This window comes from Felis catus, chromosome D2, assembly GCF_018350175.1.
Source record: "Felis catus isolate Fca126 chromosome D2, F.catus_Fca126_mat1.0, whole genome shotgun sequence".
NCBI lineage: Eukaryota > Metazoa > Chordata > Mammalia > Carnivora > Felidae > Felis > Felis catus.
In genome coordinates, this window is record NC_058378.1 from 34,028,806 (window position 1) to 34,046,322 (window position 17,517).

At 39.8% G+C, this 17,517-nt stretch overlaps 1 protein-coding gene across 4 annotated transcripts in view; it reads right to left on the reverse strand.

Moving 5' to 3' along the window:
* The window catches only part of ANXA7 (annexin A7), a 40,067-nt gene that overhangs the window by 17,286 nt on the left and 5,264 nt on the right, over window positions 1–17,517 (reverse strand). Inside the window, exons 1-7 of one of the 4 annotated variants that reach the window (XM_006937868.5) lie at window positions 15,441–15,518; window positions 10,165–10,193; window positions 4,645–4,699; window positions 2,696–2,900; window positions 1,953–2,066; window positions 880–944; window positions 407–472 (exon numbers count right to left, since the gene is read on the reverse strand). In XM_006937868.5, the coding sequence (XP_006937930.1) occupies window positions 407–472; window positions 880–944; window positions 1,953–2,066; window positions 2,696–2,900; window positions 4,645–4,698 (504 nt within the window). In that variant the 5' untranslated portion in view covers window position 4,699; window positions 10,165–10,193; window positions 15,441–15,518. Of the gene's footprint in view, window positions 1–406; window positions 473–879; window positions 945–1,952; window positions 2,067–2,695; window positions 2,901–4,644; window positions 4,700–10,164; window positions 10,194–15,440; window positions 15,573–17,517 lie in introns of those variants that run through there. The other 3 variants (XM_045040151.1, XM_045040152.1, XM_045040153.1) reach the window with 3 other exon arrangements.

Sequence of the window (17,517 nt, forward strand, 5' to 3'; positions counted from 1 at the left end):
CAGCTTTAAAAAACCTTGGTAATGCTAGATCTTTATGATTAAAGAGGATGGAAATAAATAAGAAAATCAAGCTAAAGATAAGCATAAAAGCATACTGCTTGTGTTCCTTATAACTTGCATAAGATATAAAATTAAACTTAATATTAAAATAAGGGGCTATACAGAGATGAGACAAACATTTGATACATAGGAGACCTAGGGCTATTGAGAAATCAATTCAACAAATATTAATTGACTACTATGGTTAAAGCCCTACCAAGCACTACAGGGACATAATGGTAAGACAGATACAGTGGAATCCTTGAGGAAGGTGTGAGAGACCAATACACGAGAAATCAGAAAGTAAAGAAGGTACATACATACAGGCACATACAGTAATTAGTAAACACTAGAAAACCTTACTCACTTCAGTGTTATAATCCAAAGAAACAGGAGAGAAAACAGGATAGGAAGGAAAAGATTCTGTATTGATCTGAAAAAAGAGTGGAAAGTTATAAAGGTAAAAATAGAAAACAATACCACACTTTATCAAAAACTGCCCAAAACAGCAATTACTCACTCAAGTTCATATTTGTTAACTACCAGTGAGGGAAGAACTAAAACCAATGCCAAGAACCCAAATGAATCTCTGTGAAAAAGTTAGGAGTATCATCACCTGTGAGAAGGGACCTATGCTTGTCTTATTAAAGTCATCAGGACACCACTTAAAGCAGATGGACCAAAGACAGCATCAAGTCTACCAGACGCAAAGAGCAGAATCTTAAGTGACTATAACAGACCATATCCTCTGCTTCAGGGAAATGTCAGCAAAGCAGTGGTGCCCTTCTTTGGCGTTATCCAATTAAATTGTACTAAATTTAAAAATAGGAGCAGAAATACCTGACTTGGGTAAGGACCTTGTCCTCCAGGATATTGAGAAGGCATCTGTCCTCCAGGAAAGCCACCTACATGTTAAAAAAAAAAAGTACACAGTAAACAGATCTCATAGGATTTAACTTTTCAAAACAGCATTGACTATTATGAATATAGAAACATGAGAACATTCACACCATGTTATTCAGTAGGGTAATTTTTTAAGATTATAATTCACTAAACCTAAAACCAACTTTGGTCACAGGAACCTTTTAAATTATTTCACGTCCTACCCAGTTTCCTAACAAATAATACCTTTTTTTTTTTTTTTTTAAATACTTGAACCAAACTAAATTCTGATTCCATCTAGAAAGGATGCCAGGGCATAGTTCTGAGGGTTTAGGAGTGGTATAGGTGTGAGCTGGGAAGCTCCTGAAGGTTTTGGTTTTTTGGCTTTGGAACAGATTTTTTGTAACTCAAAAAGTGGGTCCTTATTTCCATCTTACTGATTAAACTTTTCCATCAAATTAATGCATTTCATGAAATCATGCATTTCATTTTATTTATTTTTTACCATTTTATTTAATTTAGTTTTTAAATTTACATCCAAGTTAGTTAGCATATAGTGCACAATGATTTCAGGAGTAAATTCCTGAATTCCCCTTACTCATTTAGCCCAACACCCCCCCACAATCCCTCCAGCAACCCTCTGTTTGTTCTCCATATTTAAGAGTCTCTCATGTTTTGTCCCCCTCCCTGTTTTTATAATATTTTTGCTTCCCTTCCCTTCTGTTCATCTGTTTTGTATCTTAAAGTCTTCATATGAGTGAAGTCATGTATTTGTCTTTCTCTAATTTGGCTTAGCATAATACCCTCTAGTTTCAGCCACGTAGTTGCAAATGAAACCATGTATCTTAAATTATTTCTCTCTTTCTCTCTCTGGGGAGACAGTGGGGCTCATGAACGCTAAAATTAAAAAAAAAAAATTATAAAAGTACTTAGTATAAAGTTTACTAAAGACTATCCCAAACATAACTAAGTTCTCTCAGTGGCAACTGAAAATTTTAAGTAGCACACTATTGTTTTTCTCTGGTACCTACCAGGTAGTGGGACCTGTGGTAGACCACCACCGTAAGACTGTGAGGGTGGCTGTGGATAGCTGGAAAAGCCTGCTCCACCTGGTGGGGGGGCTCCAAACCCTTGGCCTGGAGGAACTAGAATAAAAGGATAAATACAGTGACAGTTCTCATGATTGAAGAGTAAACTTTAGGAAAATATCTACTAATATCCACTAAGAAAAGTGGAAAAAATATGCAATTAATGCTATAATAGCAGTCTCTTTTGGTCTAAATTCAACTTATCAACTCTTTTCCGTTATGAAACAAATTAAAAAATTTTTACTTCATTCACCTGCCTAAATAACTTATAGTAACAAAAAGGCTAAGCTTTTTGGCCTTCAGACAAAGCTGTCCTAAAGGTCACAATTATGCTAAGTGAAATACCATAATCAATTCTTAAGATTACAAATAATCAAGTTAACTGCTATATATTGGTCCTTTATTACCATGAGATTTATTCTAATTCTTTTCACAACAGAATTTTTGAGAATGTTTCCAACTTTCATGCCCCCAAGAACCTTTATCTTGCCAGCTAGGTTTATGGTCTTTGGTAGAGAGTAGGCTAAGAGCATCTCTGACCTCATATAAAACAGCAAGAATGAAATGGATGAGAGAGGGAGAGAGAGAGAGAGAGAGAGAGAGAGAGAGAGAGAGAGAGAGAGAGAGAGAAGGAAAAATGATACAGCAATCCCAAATCATCACTAATGCCACAACCCACTACTCACCTCCAGGATAGGATGGAGCTCCCCCTGGTGGTGGGGCACCAGGATAGCCTCCAGGGGTTGGATAGCCTGCAGTGGCAGGGTAGCCTCCAGCTCCTGGGTAGCCACTACTCGGGGCTGGTGGGTAGGCACCTCCTCCCACTGGAGGAAAGCCAGTAGGATAAGGATACTGACCCGGAGGGGGAAAAGTTGACTCCTGACCTGCAGGCTGACAAACCAGAAAACTTTTCATATGAATGTGACCAAAACAAACAAACAAACAAACTGAAATAACTGTCAAGGTCTAAATTTTCTTTTACATAGTAAAAGTCACATTAAAAGTCTTGGTATCTTGTACTAGTTTACCTGTATGCTAGTTTGTCAAAACACTTGCTTTTCAGAACTCAGTTACATTCAATTCTACCTGTGTCGGGCAAGAGGGATCTGTTTCTCTATTTGGGAGTAAGAACGAGACTCTTCAGAAACCTCAAGGCTTCAGGAAAAACTATCAAAGCTCATTAGTTCCTTCATTTTCCTAATACCTGGAAATATTAGAAAGACGTATAGCTCTCTACCCTACAGAGAATTCCTGGCTCTCTTACGACAAACCTGGACCTGTTACATAGTAGGAACAAAAAAGTGACCTGAGTTACCATGGGGTGTGACATTTGGAGCCCAGTTCAGACTAGAAAATGTCTAAGAGTGGCAGAGATTGTTACACGTTCACTAAACTTTCTCGCCTGGCCACAAAGCTAGACTACCTTTCCCAGACCCCTTTGCAGTTAAAGTAGGACCATATGACTGAACGCTGGTGAATGAACAGAGACAGAAGTGATGTACACCACTTCCGATCTGGCCCCTAAAAACCTCCTGCCCAATCCTACACACTCTCTCTTCCTCTTTCCATTTATCTGCCAGCTGGAAGCAGAGAATCCAGTGGAGGAATCCAAGACACTAGAGGATGATAAAGGCAACATGTGGAAGGAGCCTAGTAACCTGAAAGACTACATGGAATAAAGCCTCCTTGATACCCCACCCCACCACCCACCTGCCACTGACTTCTAGGAGACTAAAGAAAACAAGTTTTTATTGTGTTAAGTCACTTGGATGTTGGGGTTGTCTGTTTCAGAAATTAGTCTATAATAACTGAAATGGTAACCAGAGTCCAATTGAGTATATAGGGACCTAGGAACATATTCATAATTCTTTTCTCTCCTATGATAAATTCAGGAGAGCTACATATTCATTTTACATAAGGATACTTACATTAACATTAATCTGCATAGACCTCTCTTTCTATTCTCCCATTGTTAGAAAGAAGCCCTATACATTTATGAATATAAAACTGAAATGCATAATTCTTACTTAAATGCCTCAGCTAGGAGTTTAGTCCTCATAGTATAGACATCAACAAGGCAGAACTTAGTAGCACATTTAAAAAATGTACTCCAAATACTAAAAGTGTCAGAACTGCAAATACAGGGACCTCTAATCCACTGCAATTTGTTATCTCTGAGTCAAGCCCTTAATTATTTTAAACCTTCTAATACAAAGGTTAAAAACCAGTGACTCATGGGATGGATTTAGCTTACATACATATTTTATTGGCCATACAACATTTAACATTAAAAAAAATTAATTTCCCATTTTAAAAAATTGGGGCAATTTCACATCAAATCCGTATTTCTGGCTTTACTTGAAGAAATGGAATATCTAGCAACATTGAGTCTGCATTGCAGCATGGCGACATTGGGCTGAAGCTGAGTAGCTGCTGGCTTTCCATAAATGAGGCAAGTACATTCTCGTTCCCTCCCACCTCCTGCCTTCACACACTTATTCTACTCGGTATCTCTGGGCAACTGAGTTTATGACCCCTGTTCTACCATATGTGTAAGATCTGTCATGGGCTAGTCCTATACAACACCTGTTCCAAGTACATGAGCTATTTTACTATTATAAGTGGCAATACTTACAGGATATCCAGGGAAAGGTGGGTAGCCTGTTGGGGGATAGCCTGGGTATGACATTCTGTAACAATAAAAAATGTCCTCTGTAATTTTTTATAAGGGTTAAGTCCTTAGAAGATACATATCATCAAGGGTTTTATACAAAATCTATCTTCTTTCAAGAGTCTGTCAGGCATTCAACATGTGAATATTAGAGGTATAAGCAAAGTTTATAAAATACTTTTTCATCTCCCCATTCATACCAACGGAGTCAGCATAGCATAGTAAATGTTCCAACTTCATCCTCCCCATACAATTCTTGTCATATCTTAATACTACCAGCACTATTATTTATGGAATATCTATAAGCCAATTAATTTTTCACTTAAATCTATTTTATATCACTTCCATATGTGGAAAACTTGCAATAGTTTCTGGCCACAAAGAGAAGGTAACATTAAAATGTAAAGATTAAAATAAATGCTTTCCAAATGCCATAGAAATCCCTTTATTTGGTGATATAACATTATGGGAAACAATGGTTAAGAGTTAACATTCATACCCACACACACCTTTTTATAAACTTTTGATTAAGTTTCAAACTTAAAAGTAAAGAGTATAAGAAACCCCAAAAGACTCAACACTCAGCTCTAGTAATTACAAATTCACGGCCAATTTTGTTTTTTCAATACACTCATTCATTCCCCATCACTCCACTGGATTATTTTGAAGCAAATCCCAGACATTCTACCATTTTAGCCTATACATACTTCAGTATATATCTCTAAAAACATTTTTTCTTAACAGGACTATTTTAAAAATATAACCATAGTATCAATGTGTCAGTGTTCAAATTTCCAATTATCTTTTAAATATTTATTGCTTTTTATTTTGTACTTGTTTATTATAGAAAACCTGAAAGATTTTAGAAAGAACAGTGTTAGATTGAACTACGTGGCATTAATGAAATTCAACCATTTTAACATACAAATTTCTTGTGGCTCAACCTAATATAATGTTCACATAACTTCATGTTCAGTTTCAACAACTGTCAAGTCACAGGTAATCCTAGTTCATTTGTACCCCAACCACTATCCTTCCTAGATCATTTAAAGCAAATCCCCAAACATATCCCTTTACTCACAAGTATGTCAATATACTATCTGTAAAAAGAGAAGGACTCTTTTAAACCATAGTCATTTACCAATATTGTATCTTAAAAATTTAATAATTTTCTAATATCATCAAGTATCCAGTGTTCAAATTTGCCCAAATATCTCAAAATATTTTTTACAATTTGGCTGTTCAAATCAGTATACAACTATGGTCCATATATTCTAGTGACTTGGTGTGTCTCTTAAATGTCTCTAGTCTATAAGCCTCCTCTCTCATTTTTTTCAGTGCAGTTTGTTGAAGGAACCAGAGAATTTGTCCTGAAATATCCCTCTATCTGGATTTGCCAACTGATTCTCCATAATAATCTTTAAAAGTTATTTCCTAAAAATTTATAGTCAGATCTAGAAGCTTGATCAGATTCAGATTCCTTTTTTGGCACAAATACTCAAAAATACTGTTTTGTTTCTGTCAGGAAACACCTAATGATCAGATGTCCCTCTTTTTTGTGGCTGATAATCAATGTGTGGATCTAATTCTATCATTTTTTCTTCATTAATTATCTGGAATCAAGAAATTTCCCTTTAGCAACTGTATGGTTTTCCTGAAATAGTTATATAGACTGTACTTTTTCTCTTCATTTACCAGTTTTCAAAATGAATTGGTTCCATAGCATAACAAGATGACTAATAAATTTTAAAGTATCAATATGAATTCAAGAACATAAACATATCTGATATATTTCAATCCATTGCAGTTATTATTCTTATTAATGTTCAATTTCTCCCATCTTTGGCCAAGCAGAGCTTTTTTTTTTTTTTTTCAAGTAGGCACCACACCCAGCACAGATCCCAACATGGGACTTGAACTCACGACCCTGAGATCAAAACCTGAGCTGAGATCAAGAGTCAGATGCTTAACTGACTGAGGCACCCAAGCCCCTAAGGGAAGCCTTTAATATTGCCTGACACATTGTTTTGACACAATCTCCCAGACATTTTGGGTAACTTCCTTGCCATTTTATATCACATGATATTCCAGGCTCATTTTGTATTTTTCTTGCCTCAGACCTAGTCTACTCTCCAAGGAGCCCTGATCAGTTTTCATGGTAAATGACTGATGTGTAGAAATTACAACCGGAGTACTAGCAATGTTTACTGCTAGTAGTTGATCATTGTTTCTCTACGCCTTTTCAGTATGGGACAGGGTAATATTTAAAAAAAACAAAACATTCATATTGATATTTCCAGTTCAATTTTAGAATTATAGGGTTTTTAATTTAACATTTTATATTTATATATATTTTCCCTTACACTGAACTTCTTAGTTCCTAATGACATTAACATACTACCTACTTTATCCTACTGTATAAATTCTATATAAACTCATAAGAGTTTTGGAATAATAATAACTAGTATGCTGAATAACTGCTTTCCAATAGATATTCCTGGATTTTGAGTATCACCTTATCTTGCAAAAATGATGTGATTAAATTACAGACCTTGGGGGAGATTATCTAGAGTATCTAGGTGGGCCCTAAATGTAATAATATGTATCCTTGTAAAAAGGAGGCAGAGGGAATTGAGCAGAAGGGAAGGCAATGTGACTATGGAGGCAGATACTGGAAAACACTGGCAGCCATCAGAAACTGGAAGAGGCAAGGAATAGATTCTTCCCTAGAGCCTCCTGGAGAGTGCAACCTTACTAACACCTCAACTTCAGCCCAGAGACACTGATTTAGGACTTTTGGCTCTCAGCAGCCACAGGAAATTAATATAAATACCCATAATGCTACAACATGATTGCTAAAAACAATTAAAAATTCTTTTTTGCAGGGCACCTGGGTGGTACAGTTGGTTAAGTGTCTGACTCCTGATCTCAGCTCAGGTCATGATCTCACAGTTCACTGAGTTCGAGCCCTGCATAGGGCTCTGCACTGATGGCATGGAGCCTGCTTGCGATTCTGTTTCTGCTTCTCTCTGCCCCCCACCTCCCCACTTGTGCACACGTCTTTCTCCCTCTCTCAAAATAAACTTAAAAATTTTTTTTTTGCAATTTGGGGCGGGGGTGTCTCTGGGTGTCTTAGTCCATATGGGCTGCTATAACAAAACACCTGAAATTTTATTGCTTACGTTCCAGGGGCTGGAAGTCAAAGATCAAACCGCCAACATGATCAAATTCTCTGGTGAGGGCCCTCTTCCTGGTTCATAGCTGGTGCTTTCTCCCTAAGTCCTGACGTGGCAGAAGGGGAAGGGATCCTTCTGGAGCCTCATTTATAAGGCATTAATCCCATTCATAAGGGCTCTGCCTTCATTACATTAGCACTTCCCAAAGGCCTCACCTCCAAATACTGTCATCTTTAGGGGAAACACATTCAGAGCATTACACTGGGATACACCCCACTATGAATGCGCAGTCAAATTATTGTGTTTTAAAGATAGTTAAAATGATTCCTATAGAGTTAGGCTACCAATGTGATACCTATTTGGTCCACCTGTTTCACTGTGCTTTTAATTTTTAAAGATTACTTTGGGGGCACCTGGCTGGCTCAGTCAGTAGAGCATGCCACTCTTGACCTCAGGGCCAATCATTCAAGCCCCACAGTGGGTATGGAGCCTATCCAAAAAAAAAAAAAAAATTTTTTTAAGTTTCATTTTATAATTGCATAAAATATTTTCTTGGTCCCAAGTCAAATCAATAAAACAAGATATATTCAGAAAGATATTAGCTTCTATCCCTGCTCATTCCCTCGTCCTATATGTAACCATTATTTTTATGGCTTATACATCTATTGTTTTTTAAGCTGATATGTATATATTTATATCCCCATTCCTTTCTTAGATAAAATTTAGCCAATACATACACTGTTTCTTCACTTGGCTTTTTTTCTTTTATTAGAGACCACTCATAGCAGTACATAGATAGTCTTCATTCCTTTTTACAACTACATAGTATTCCACTTTGTGGACTTTCCATAGTTTACTTAATAGCAAACATCTGAGTTGTTTCTAGTCTTTTACAAACAGTGCTACAACGAATAGCCTTGTGTAAGTATCTCTCTACATATTTTGCCAATATTTGCCAATATATTTATTTATCCAATTTTATTAGACTAATTTTATCTTTTAACAGTTTATTTATTTTTGAGAGAGAGAAAGAGACAAGAGTGGGAGAGGGGCAGAGACAGAGGGGGACAGAGAATCTGAAGCTGGCTCTGAGCTGATAGCAGACAGCCCAATGTGGGGCTCAAACTAATAAACTATGAGATCATGACCTGAGTCAAAGTTGGATGCTTAACCAACTGAGCCACCTGGGCACCCAAGACTTAGACTAATTTTAAAATTAGTATACAGGGGCGCCTGGGTGGCGCAGTCGGTTAAGCGTCCGACTTCAGCCAGGTCACGATCTCGTGGTCCGGGAGTTCGAGCCCCGCGTCAGGCTCTGGGCTGATGGCTCGGAGCCTGGAGCCTGTTTCTGATTCTGTGTCTCCCTCTCTCTCTGCCCCTCCCCCGTTCATGCTCTGTCTCTCTCTGTCCCAAAAATGAATAAACGTTGAAAAAAAAAATTACAAAAAAAATAAAATAAAATAAAATAAAATTAGTATACATTCTCTAATTGGGGGAAAAGAAAATAAGGTGGGGTGGCAGAATGCAGCCAATCTGGGATTAAAGAGGCAATCATACATTATCTATTCTCTGATAATATATGGTAATCAAGATTTGATAGTATTCTGATCAGCAAACATGACAGGGGAAATATCTTTTGCAAACTGCAGTCTGCACCAGAGAGTTTGAAAGTTATTTTCTTCAAAAGGAACTCATTTCTATTTGGAAATGCAAACAATAACTTGAAAATCTGATGATGTTAAGAAATTATTACATCTTTAGGTCTGATAATGGTATTATGATTTTTGTAAAGCATCTGCTTTTTTAGAGATATACACTGAATATTTATAGACAAAATATGTCTGGGAATCACTTCAAAATCATATAAAAGGGTTATGCAGGAGTATAGATGAAACTAGGTAAGTTGATTATTTATACAAGTATGTGGATATTCAATACACTCTTCTGTCCAGTTGTGCATTTAAAATTTTTCCATAATAAAGTTTTTGGTTTTTTTAGAAGACCGTTCATGTAGGGGTACCTGGGTGGCTCAGTCAGTTAAGCCTCCAACTTCGGCTCAGGTCATGATCTCACGGTTCGTGAGTTCAAGCCCCACGTCAGGCTGTGCTGACAGCTCAGAGCCTGGAACATGCTTCAGATTCTGTGTCTCCCTCTCTCTCTGTCCCTCCCCCACTAGCGCTCTCTCTCTCTCTCTCAAAAATAAATAAACATTTAAAAAAAATTTTAAAGACCACTCATGTAAAACAAATGCAGCCAACGTGAACCCAAAAACCACAAATATATACGTATATATGTATAGTGTAAGTACCTTTTGCAATTGAAGAAAACACTACCAACCTAAAAGAAATGCAAATAAATAAGGGGAAAACAAATATTCAAAACAATACCATTTCATAGCCTGATCATATCTAAAAAACTGGGGCACATGGGTAACTTAACCATAAGCATCTGACTCTTGCTTTCAGCTCAGGTCATGATCCCACAGTGTGTGGGATTAAACCCCATGTCGGGCTCTGCACTGACAGTGAGGAAGGTGCTTGGGATTCTCTGTCTCCCTCTCCCTCTGCCACTCCCCCACTCATGTGCATGCACAAGCTTTCTTTCTCTCTCTAAATAAATAAATAATCTTAAAAAAAAAAAAAAGATTCATTCATGTTGTCACAAATTGCAAGATTTCCTTCTTAAAAAAATATCTAGGGGTGCCTGGATGGCTCAGTCAGTTAAGCATCTGATTCTTGGTTTCGGTTCAGGTCATGATCTCACAGTTCTTGAGCTCGAGCCCCACACCGGGCTCTGTGGTGACAGCTCGAAGCCTGCTTGGGATTTTCTGTCTCTCTCTCTCTCTCTCTCTGCCCCTCCCCCACTTGTGCTCCCCCCCCTCAAAATAAATAAATAAATATTTATTTATATCTAAAAAACTATTGGTCAAATATAATAATATACCTGGCAAATATATCTATATAAAATCATTTATTTAGCATCTACCATAAAACACTGTACTAAGATTGGAGACTAACAGAATTACCAGAGGTTTAAACTAAGTTTTAAACGGTGATGGATAGGGGCACCTGGGTGGCACAGTCGGTTAAGCATCCAACTCTTGCTTTGGGCTAAGGTCATGATCTTATAGTTTGTGAGTTCGAGCCTTGCATCGGGCTCTGCTCTGACAGCATGGAGCCTGCCTGGGATTCTCTCTCTTCCCCTATCTCTGCCCCTCCTTGCTCTCAAAATAAATAAATAATTAAATAATTAAATAAAATGGTGATGATACATTGGTAGGGAAGCTGAACAGCAATGTCATATGCAAGGCAAAAGATAGTATATAATTTAAGATAGACGATCATCAAAACACAATGAAACACAGACTAAGAGGCCAGTTAAGAGGCCTTCGGTATTGGTCTGGAATTAAATATTCATCATTCTCCACCAGATCAATCCTAATATCCCATACCTAACCAAGAAAATATCTTAACTATAGAGAACAAACTGATGGTTACTGGAGGGGAGTTGAGTGGATGGATGGGTTAAATAGGTGATGGGTATTGCAGAGGGCACTTGTGATGAGCACCAGGTACTGTGATGAATCTCTAAATTCTACACCTGAAATTAATATTGCACTATACATTGATTAGCTGGAATTTAAATAAAAACTGGGAAAAAGAAAAATAAATAAATAAATAAATAAATAAATAAATAAATAAATAAATAAAAACTTGGGAAAAAATCCTGTATCTGTCACTAGTACCACTACTTAAATTACCTATTACTAAGTACAGTAAGTAACCCAACACTTTTCTTTTTTTCCTTTGCAATGCCTCTCCTATTCTACCCATCATTTCTATTCTCATGGCCATATCCTTATACCAGGTTTTCATCATTGATGCCTATTTTAGCAAAATTACTTTTCTATTTATCTTGCATATACTCTCACAGTTATAATTTCCTGGGCACCATCACTAGATGAATTTTCCTAAAATGCTCCTCTTTCAGTATATCACTCTTCAGGTCAAACCTCCTCAAAGACTACTGCTAGAGTATCACACGAAAATGTATAGGCCTGAAATTCAGTTCTCCTTAGTACTGGTTCTAATTTATCTATTCATTTTATCTCTTAACAATACCTAACCTCCAATGAGACATCTCTACCACTTAAACCATTCCCAATGTGCCTTTGGTTAAGCCACTGTTATTAAATGACTTGGCCCTCATGCCTGGGTTCGCTCACCTTTCCTGACTTATCCAGCTCAAATCTTCTGTCCCTTTTTTTAATGTGTATTTATTTTTGAGACAGAGTGCAAGTAAGGGAGGGGCAGAGAGGGAGACACAGAATCTGAAGAAGGCTCCAGGCGCTGAGCTGCCAGCACACAGCCTGATGTGGGGCTCAAACTCAAGAGCCATGAGATCATGACCTGAACCAAAGTCAGACACTCAACCAACTGAGCCACCCAGGTGCCTCTAATCTCTCCCTTCTTTGAACAATGTACAAGATAAAGTAGTACTTCTTAAACTTCATTATGTATGTAAATGACCTGAGGATCTTGTTAAAATGCAGACTCTGTTTCAGTAGTTCTGAGATGGGGCATGAGATTCTGCATTTCTTTTTTTTTTTTTTTTTAATTTTTTTTAACGTTTTTATTTATTTTTGAGACAGAGACAGACAGAGCATGAACGGGGGAGGGTCAGAGAGAGAGAGGGAGACACAGAATCTGAAACAGGCTCCAGGCTCTGAGCTGTCAGCACAGAGCCCGACGCGGGGCTTGAACTCACAAACCGCGAGATCATGACCTGAGCCGAAGTCGGACGCTTAACTGACTGAGCCACCCAGGCGCCCCAAGATTCTGCATTTCTAACTAGGCTTTTCAGGTGATACTGATGCTGCTGGTCTCTGAATCATAGTTTGGTACCAGAATATTTTGGTATTTCTGGATCTACCAAGTAATTTGCACACTTTTCAATGTGTTTTGGCTCTTCTCCCCATTATGGCTGTAAACGATTATCCATTTCTTTTACATCAAGACCCTAAACAAATCCAATTCAACATAATGAAATCCCATTATGTAATAAGTACTGTCCTAGGTGCTGATAGAAAGATGAGAGAGAAAAATATCCTGCCTTTTGAGTACACACTATATTGGGGCACCTGAGTGGCTCAGCTAGTTGAGCAGCCGACTTTGGGTCAGGTTATGATCTCACAGTTCGTGAGTTCAAGCCCCGAATTGGGCTAACTGCTCTCAGCTCAGATCCTGCTTCAGATCCTCTTCACTTCCCCCCTCTGCCCCTCCCCTGCTCGTGTGCTCTAAAATGAACAAACATTAAAAATAAATAAAGTGAATACACAGTACAGGAAAATGAGATAACAAATTTAAGTTATTGTAGTGTTCTTTATAACATAAGCACAAGAAGCTAAAAACACCAAATTGAGAATGAATAGGCATATATTGAGTCAAAGTTACAATAATAAAGACAATAAGAAGACTGATCCAGTCAGTTCTAAAATAATCATTTGGAATCCAAAGACCCAGTTGTAAAAATAGGAACAGGAGTATGGTTGGTATAAGGAGTAAAAGAGGGACAACAGCATCTTAGAAATAATCAGATGGACCAAGGGCAAAAGAGGTCAGTGTCAAAAGAAAGGGGGAAAAATCTGATAATAGTTTATGAGAAAATTAATAATTTTAAAGGCAACAAGTAGTTACAGTAACAAAGACTACATAAGTAACTTAAATTTCTAAATCTCAAGAACTGTCCCAGTGACAAAATCCCATTTCTACATTATTTTTCTTTTTTAGTACTTATTTTGCGAGAGCGTGCACGAAAGCAGGGGAAGGGCAGAGAGAGAGAATCCCAAGAGAACCTGACTCGGAGCTCGAACTCACAAACCTTCAGATGATGGCCTAAGCCAAAATCAAGAGTCAGACAGGAGCACCTGGGTGGCTCAGTTGGTTGGGTGTCTGACTTTAGCTCAGGCCATGATCTCATGGTTTATGAGTCTGAGCCCTGTGTCAGGCTCTGTGCTGACAGCTCAGAGCCTGGAGCCTGCTTCAGATTCTGTCTCCTTCTCTCTCTCTCTCTCTGCCCCTCCCCCACTCGCACTCTGGGTCTCTCTCTCTCAAAATAAATACACATTTAAAAAAAAAAGAGTCAGGCACTTAACTGACTGAGCCACCTAGGCGCCCCATGGAAACTTAATTTTCAACGTACCTTTATCCCTTTTGGAGTCGTGCATGTATCATCTATTCAAAAGCTAGATTTAAAAAGCTTTTGTAAAAACTTAAACCCTATGGTGACTCAACAAATTACTCATTTTGCCCAAGGAATGGTAAACAAGAGTTCTTACTTCCTTTTTATCATTCTCCATCAGCAACTACTTTTAAAAGACTAGAAATCATTCTTGGTTCTCCAGACCATCTCCACCCAGTGAGTCAGCTACTAAAAGGGGTGGGTCTCACTACAGGAGTCTCAAGATGGCATCAAGCCCAGGAACACAAGAGGCAGCTGTTGCAGATTTGTGAAACAAATACAGAACAGGAAGGGCAAATGAAGATGGCCAACAGGAGATACTACAATTTTCCAAAACCTGCCTCTTGGTCGGGAAGGACTAATTAAATCAGTCAGCAAGGGCCACTGGATATAGAACTAGAGTCACGGCCAACCATGACTTCCTGGACAAGGTAGGCAGCCATCACCAGTGAGGAATAAAAAGCAGCTTAAGTTTGAAGTAGCTAAAATTCTCTCTTCTACCGATCTAGTGCTTGAGACTCCTTACCTGCCTGAAAGGTGACTCATGAAGCTCTAATTAGGACAGATTACTTTATCAGATCAGCTCCCCACCTGATAGAAGATACTAGCGAGTTTAAAGGTTGGACTTTTCGTTTGTCACTTTATGGTGGACATCAGCCATCTCCCTATGTATGGGAAGTGTTGGCTCAGGACGGGCTATTAATCAGCATACTTGATGCTGTTCAGGGAATAGAAATCAAATCTGGAAAGCTATTTCCTAGAATAGTTTCCAAGAATTATAAACCCGAGCCAATGTACAATTTTAGGCGTAGGCCCTGTCCTACGGTTCACTAAGCACAGTACAAATTTCCCAAGTTTCCCTAAATTTGCTGTGTCACCGCAAAGTCTAGTCACTAGCCAGAGAGCTTTCGGTATTTCTCGCTGGCTTTCCTACTCAGCCTTCCTTGAGGTGGCTTCAGCAGGGTCATCCTCTGGCTTCCCTCCCTCCACCTGTAGTCACCTGCCTGCGTGCAGGGTGTCACTAGTCCCTCTAATCTCGGGAAAGCCGAGTGGCACAGAGGACGGTGAAAGGTCCTCCCGTCTTCCCGCCAAGCTGGCTGGCTGGCCGCCTAGCCTATCCCACCCCAAAGCGCCTCCGCCCGAACCACCCCACCGGGCAGCCCAGGTCCGGAGACAGACGCCGAAACGCCCGCCACCCGGGAGGCCCACAGGCACCCCCACCGAGCCCTACCGCGGGGATACACGCGGGACCCCGCCACCTCCCGCACGGCAAGCCCCAGAGCTGGCCTGACCGACGTGACCCGGGGGACAGGGGCAGGAAGGGTAGGGGGCGCCATCGCTCACCTGACCCCGGGGAGCAGCGTTACAGCCCAACACTGGTCGCCAGCAAGATGGAGCCGGGGGCGGGGCCAGGAAGGCGGAGCGCAGCGGCCACCGCCCCAGCCCGTTAGGGGAGCTGCGGCGGCCGGGAACGCCCCCGGAGCAGGAGGGGCGGTGCCTCGGCTCAGCCTGGCTCGCGCTTTCGCTTAGTCCGCGCCTCCCAGCTCCACCTGCGGGAAGAGACGCTCCCTTCAGGTGGACTAGCCGGTTTTATCACTTTTCTGGGTCCCAAGGACCATCCCCAATCCCACTGGCGCTCTCTCAAATCACAGCAGTTTTGAGGAATCCCGGAGCCTTTTCAGCGACGGGCGGCTGAGAAGGGCCGCGACTGGGAGGCTTCTGATATACCGTCCTCCCTGGGACCTTCTAAGGATAAAGACCGTGTCTTTTATTAGATCCCTATGAAATCAATTAATATTTATTGGGGATTCTGTCTAGATAGAACTCGAGATATATTAATCAAAACAACTCCAGATGGGTTGTTAGGTGATTCTAGACTACCCTCACACTAGAGCCCTAACGTCTAACACAAATACTCGCATTAAACATTTGAGGTGATTTCAAGGGCTCAGACCAATATCTTAAACTCATTAAGCAAGTTTATTCCCGATGCAAAACCAGTCAGTTACCTTTCACAGTGGTTCGCAAGCTATGGTCCCTACACCAGTAGCAGTAAACTTCTTAGAAATGCAGATTTGGGGCTCCACCTTAGATCTACTGAATCAGACTCTTAAGAGCAGAGCCCAGCAATTTGTTTAACAAGCCCTCCAGGTGGGCACCCTTAAGTTTGAGCACCATCAACTTACTACTCTTCAGGCTTTTCTACCCAAAAGCTTCCTATCATAAGGGTGGGATAGGGTGAATTAAATTTTAAGTGGGACCAGCAAAATATACTTAGCCCCAAAACATCAGTGAAGTGAGGTCCTTGAGGAAGGTCACTGCCAAATTTAAACAAAACTGCACAACACTCTGGGTATCCAGCATTCATTCCCCAGTTCCTATCAGTCTCCCTACTTGACAAATAATGGGCCTCTCTGTCCAATCTGCCCACATAGACATCCAGATTTTAAGTGTTCCCTAAGAAGACGGTCCTTGCTTTTTTTTTTTTTCCTTAATATTTATTTTGAGAGCGAGAGAGAGCACACAAACAGGGAAGGAGCAGAGAGAGAATCCCAAAGAGACTCTATGTTACCAGTGCAGAGCCTGATACAGGGCTCCAACTCATGAACTGTGAGATCATGACCTGAGCCAAAACTAAGAGTTGGGCACTTATACCGACTGAGACACCCAGGTGCCCCAGACTGTCTGTACTCTTCTTTGTCCCACACTATTCCCATGATGATTTCATCCCCACCTCTCCTTCTGCCTTAACTATCACCCTAAGAGGATATTTTTCAAATCTACTTCCAGCCCATTTTCCTGAGCGATAAGCCCAAATATCCAATAGCCTGTTCAGACCCTACCACATTTCTCACTTCATCCTTTCAACTTGTCCTTCCTTCCTGACACACAGTACCTCTAGGATCAAAGAGCTCTTCCTCATACTTCCTCTGCCTAGAAAGTACTACCTGCCTTTTAACAATTATTAATCTATTAAGATTCAATTCAAAGATCGCATGCCTCCTTCCTGCTTCAAGAAACTTCCTGACCTCATCCTTTTCCTTACTTTCCCTTAGGTAAGCAATTACTCCCTTTTTTGTGCCCAAATAGACCTTATCTAGATGTCCACTGTGGTATATTGAACAGCGGAGTCACAGCATGAGCATGTAATTTACTTGTATTCAACCACATAAACTTAACAAAAACAAGTGCCCCTATCTGGCTCAGTTGGAAGAGCAAGTGACTCTTGATCTTGGGGTTTAAATTCAAAACCTGTTGGGTGTAGAGATTACCTAAAAATATAATCTTAAAAAAAAATTAGCAACAACGAAACAACTCTGAAGGTCATTATAGGGACCAGAGTTCATGTGAAATAGGGGCCAGTATGCTTCCCCTAATGTGAACATTCCACTGTGTAGAGTCTAATATTTAAATAAATTTT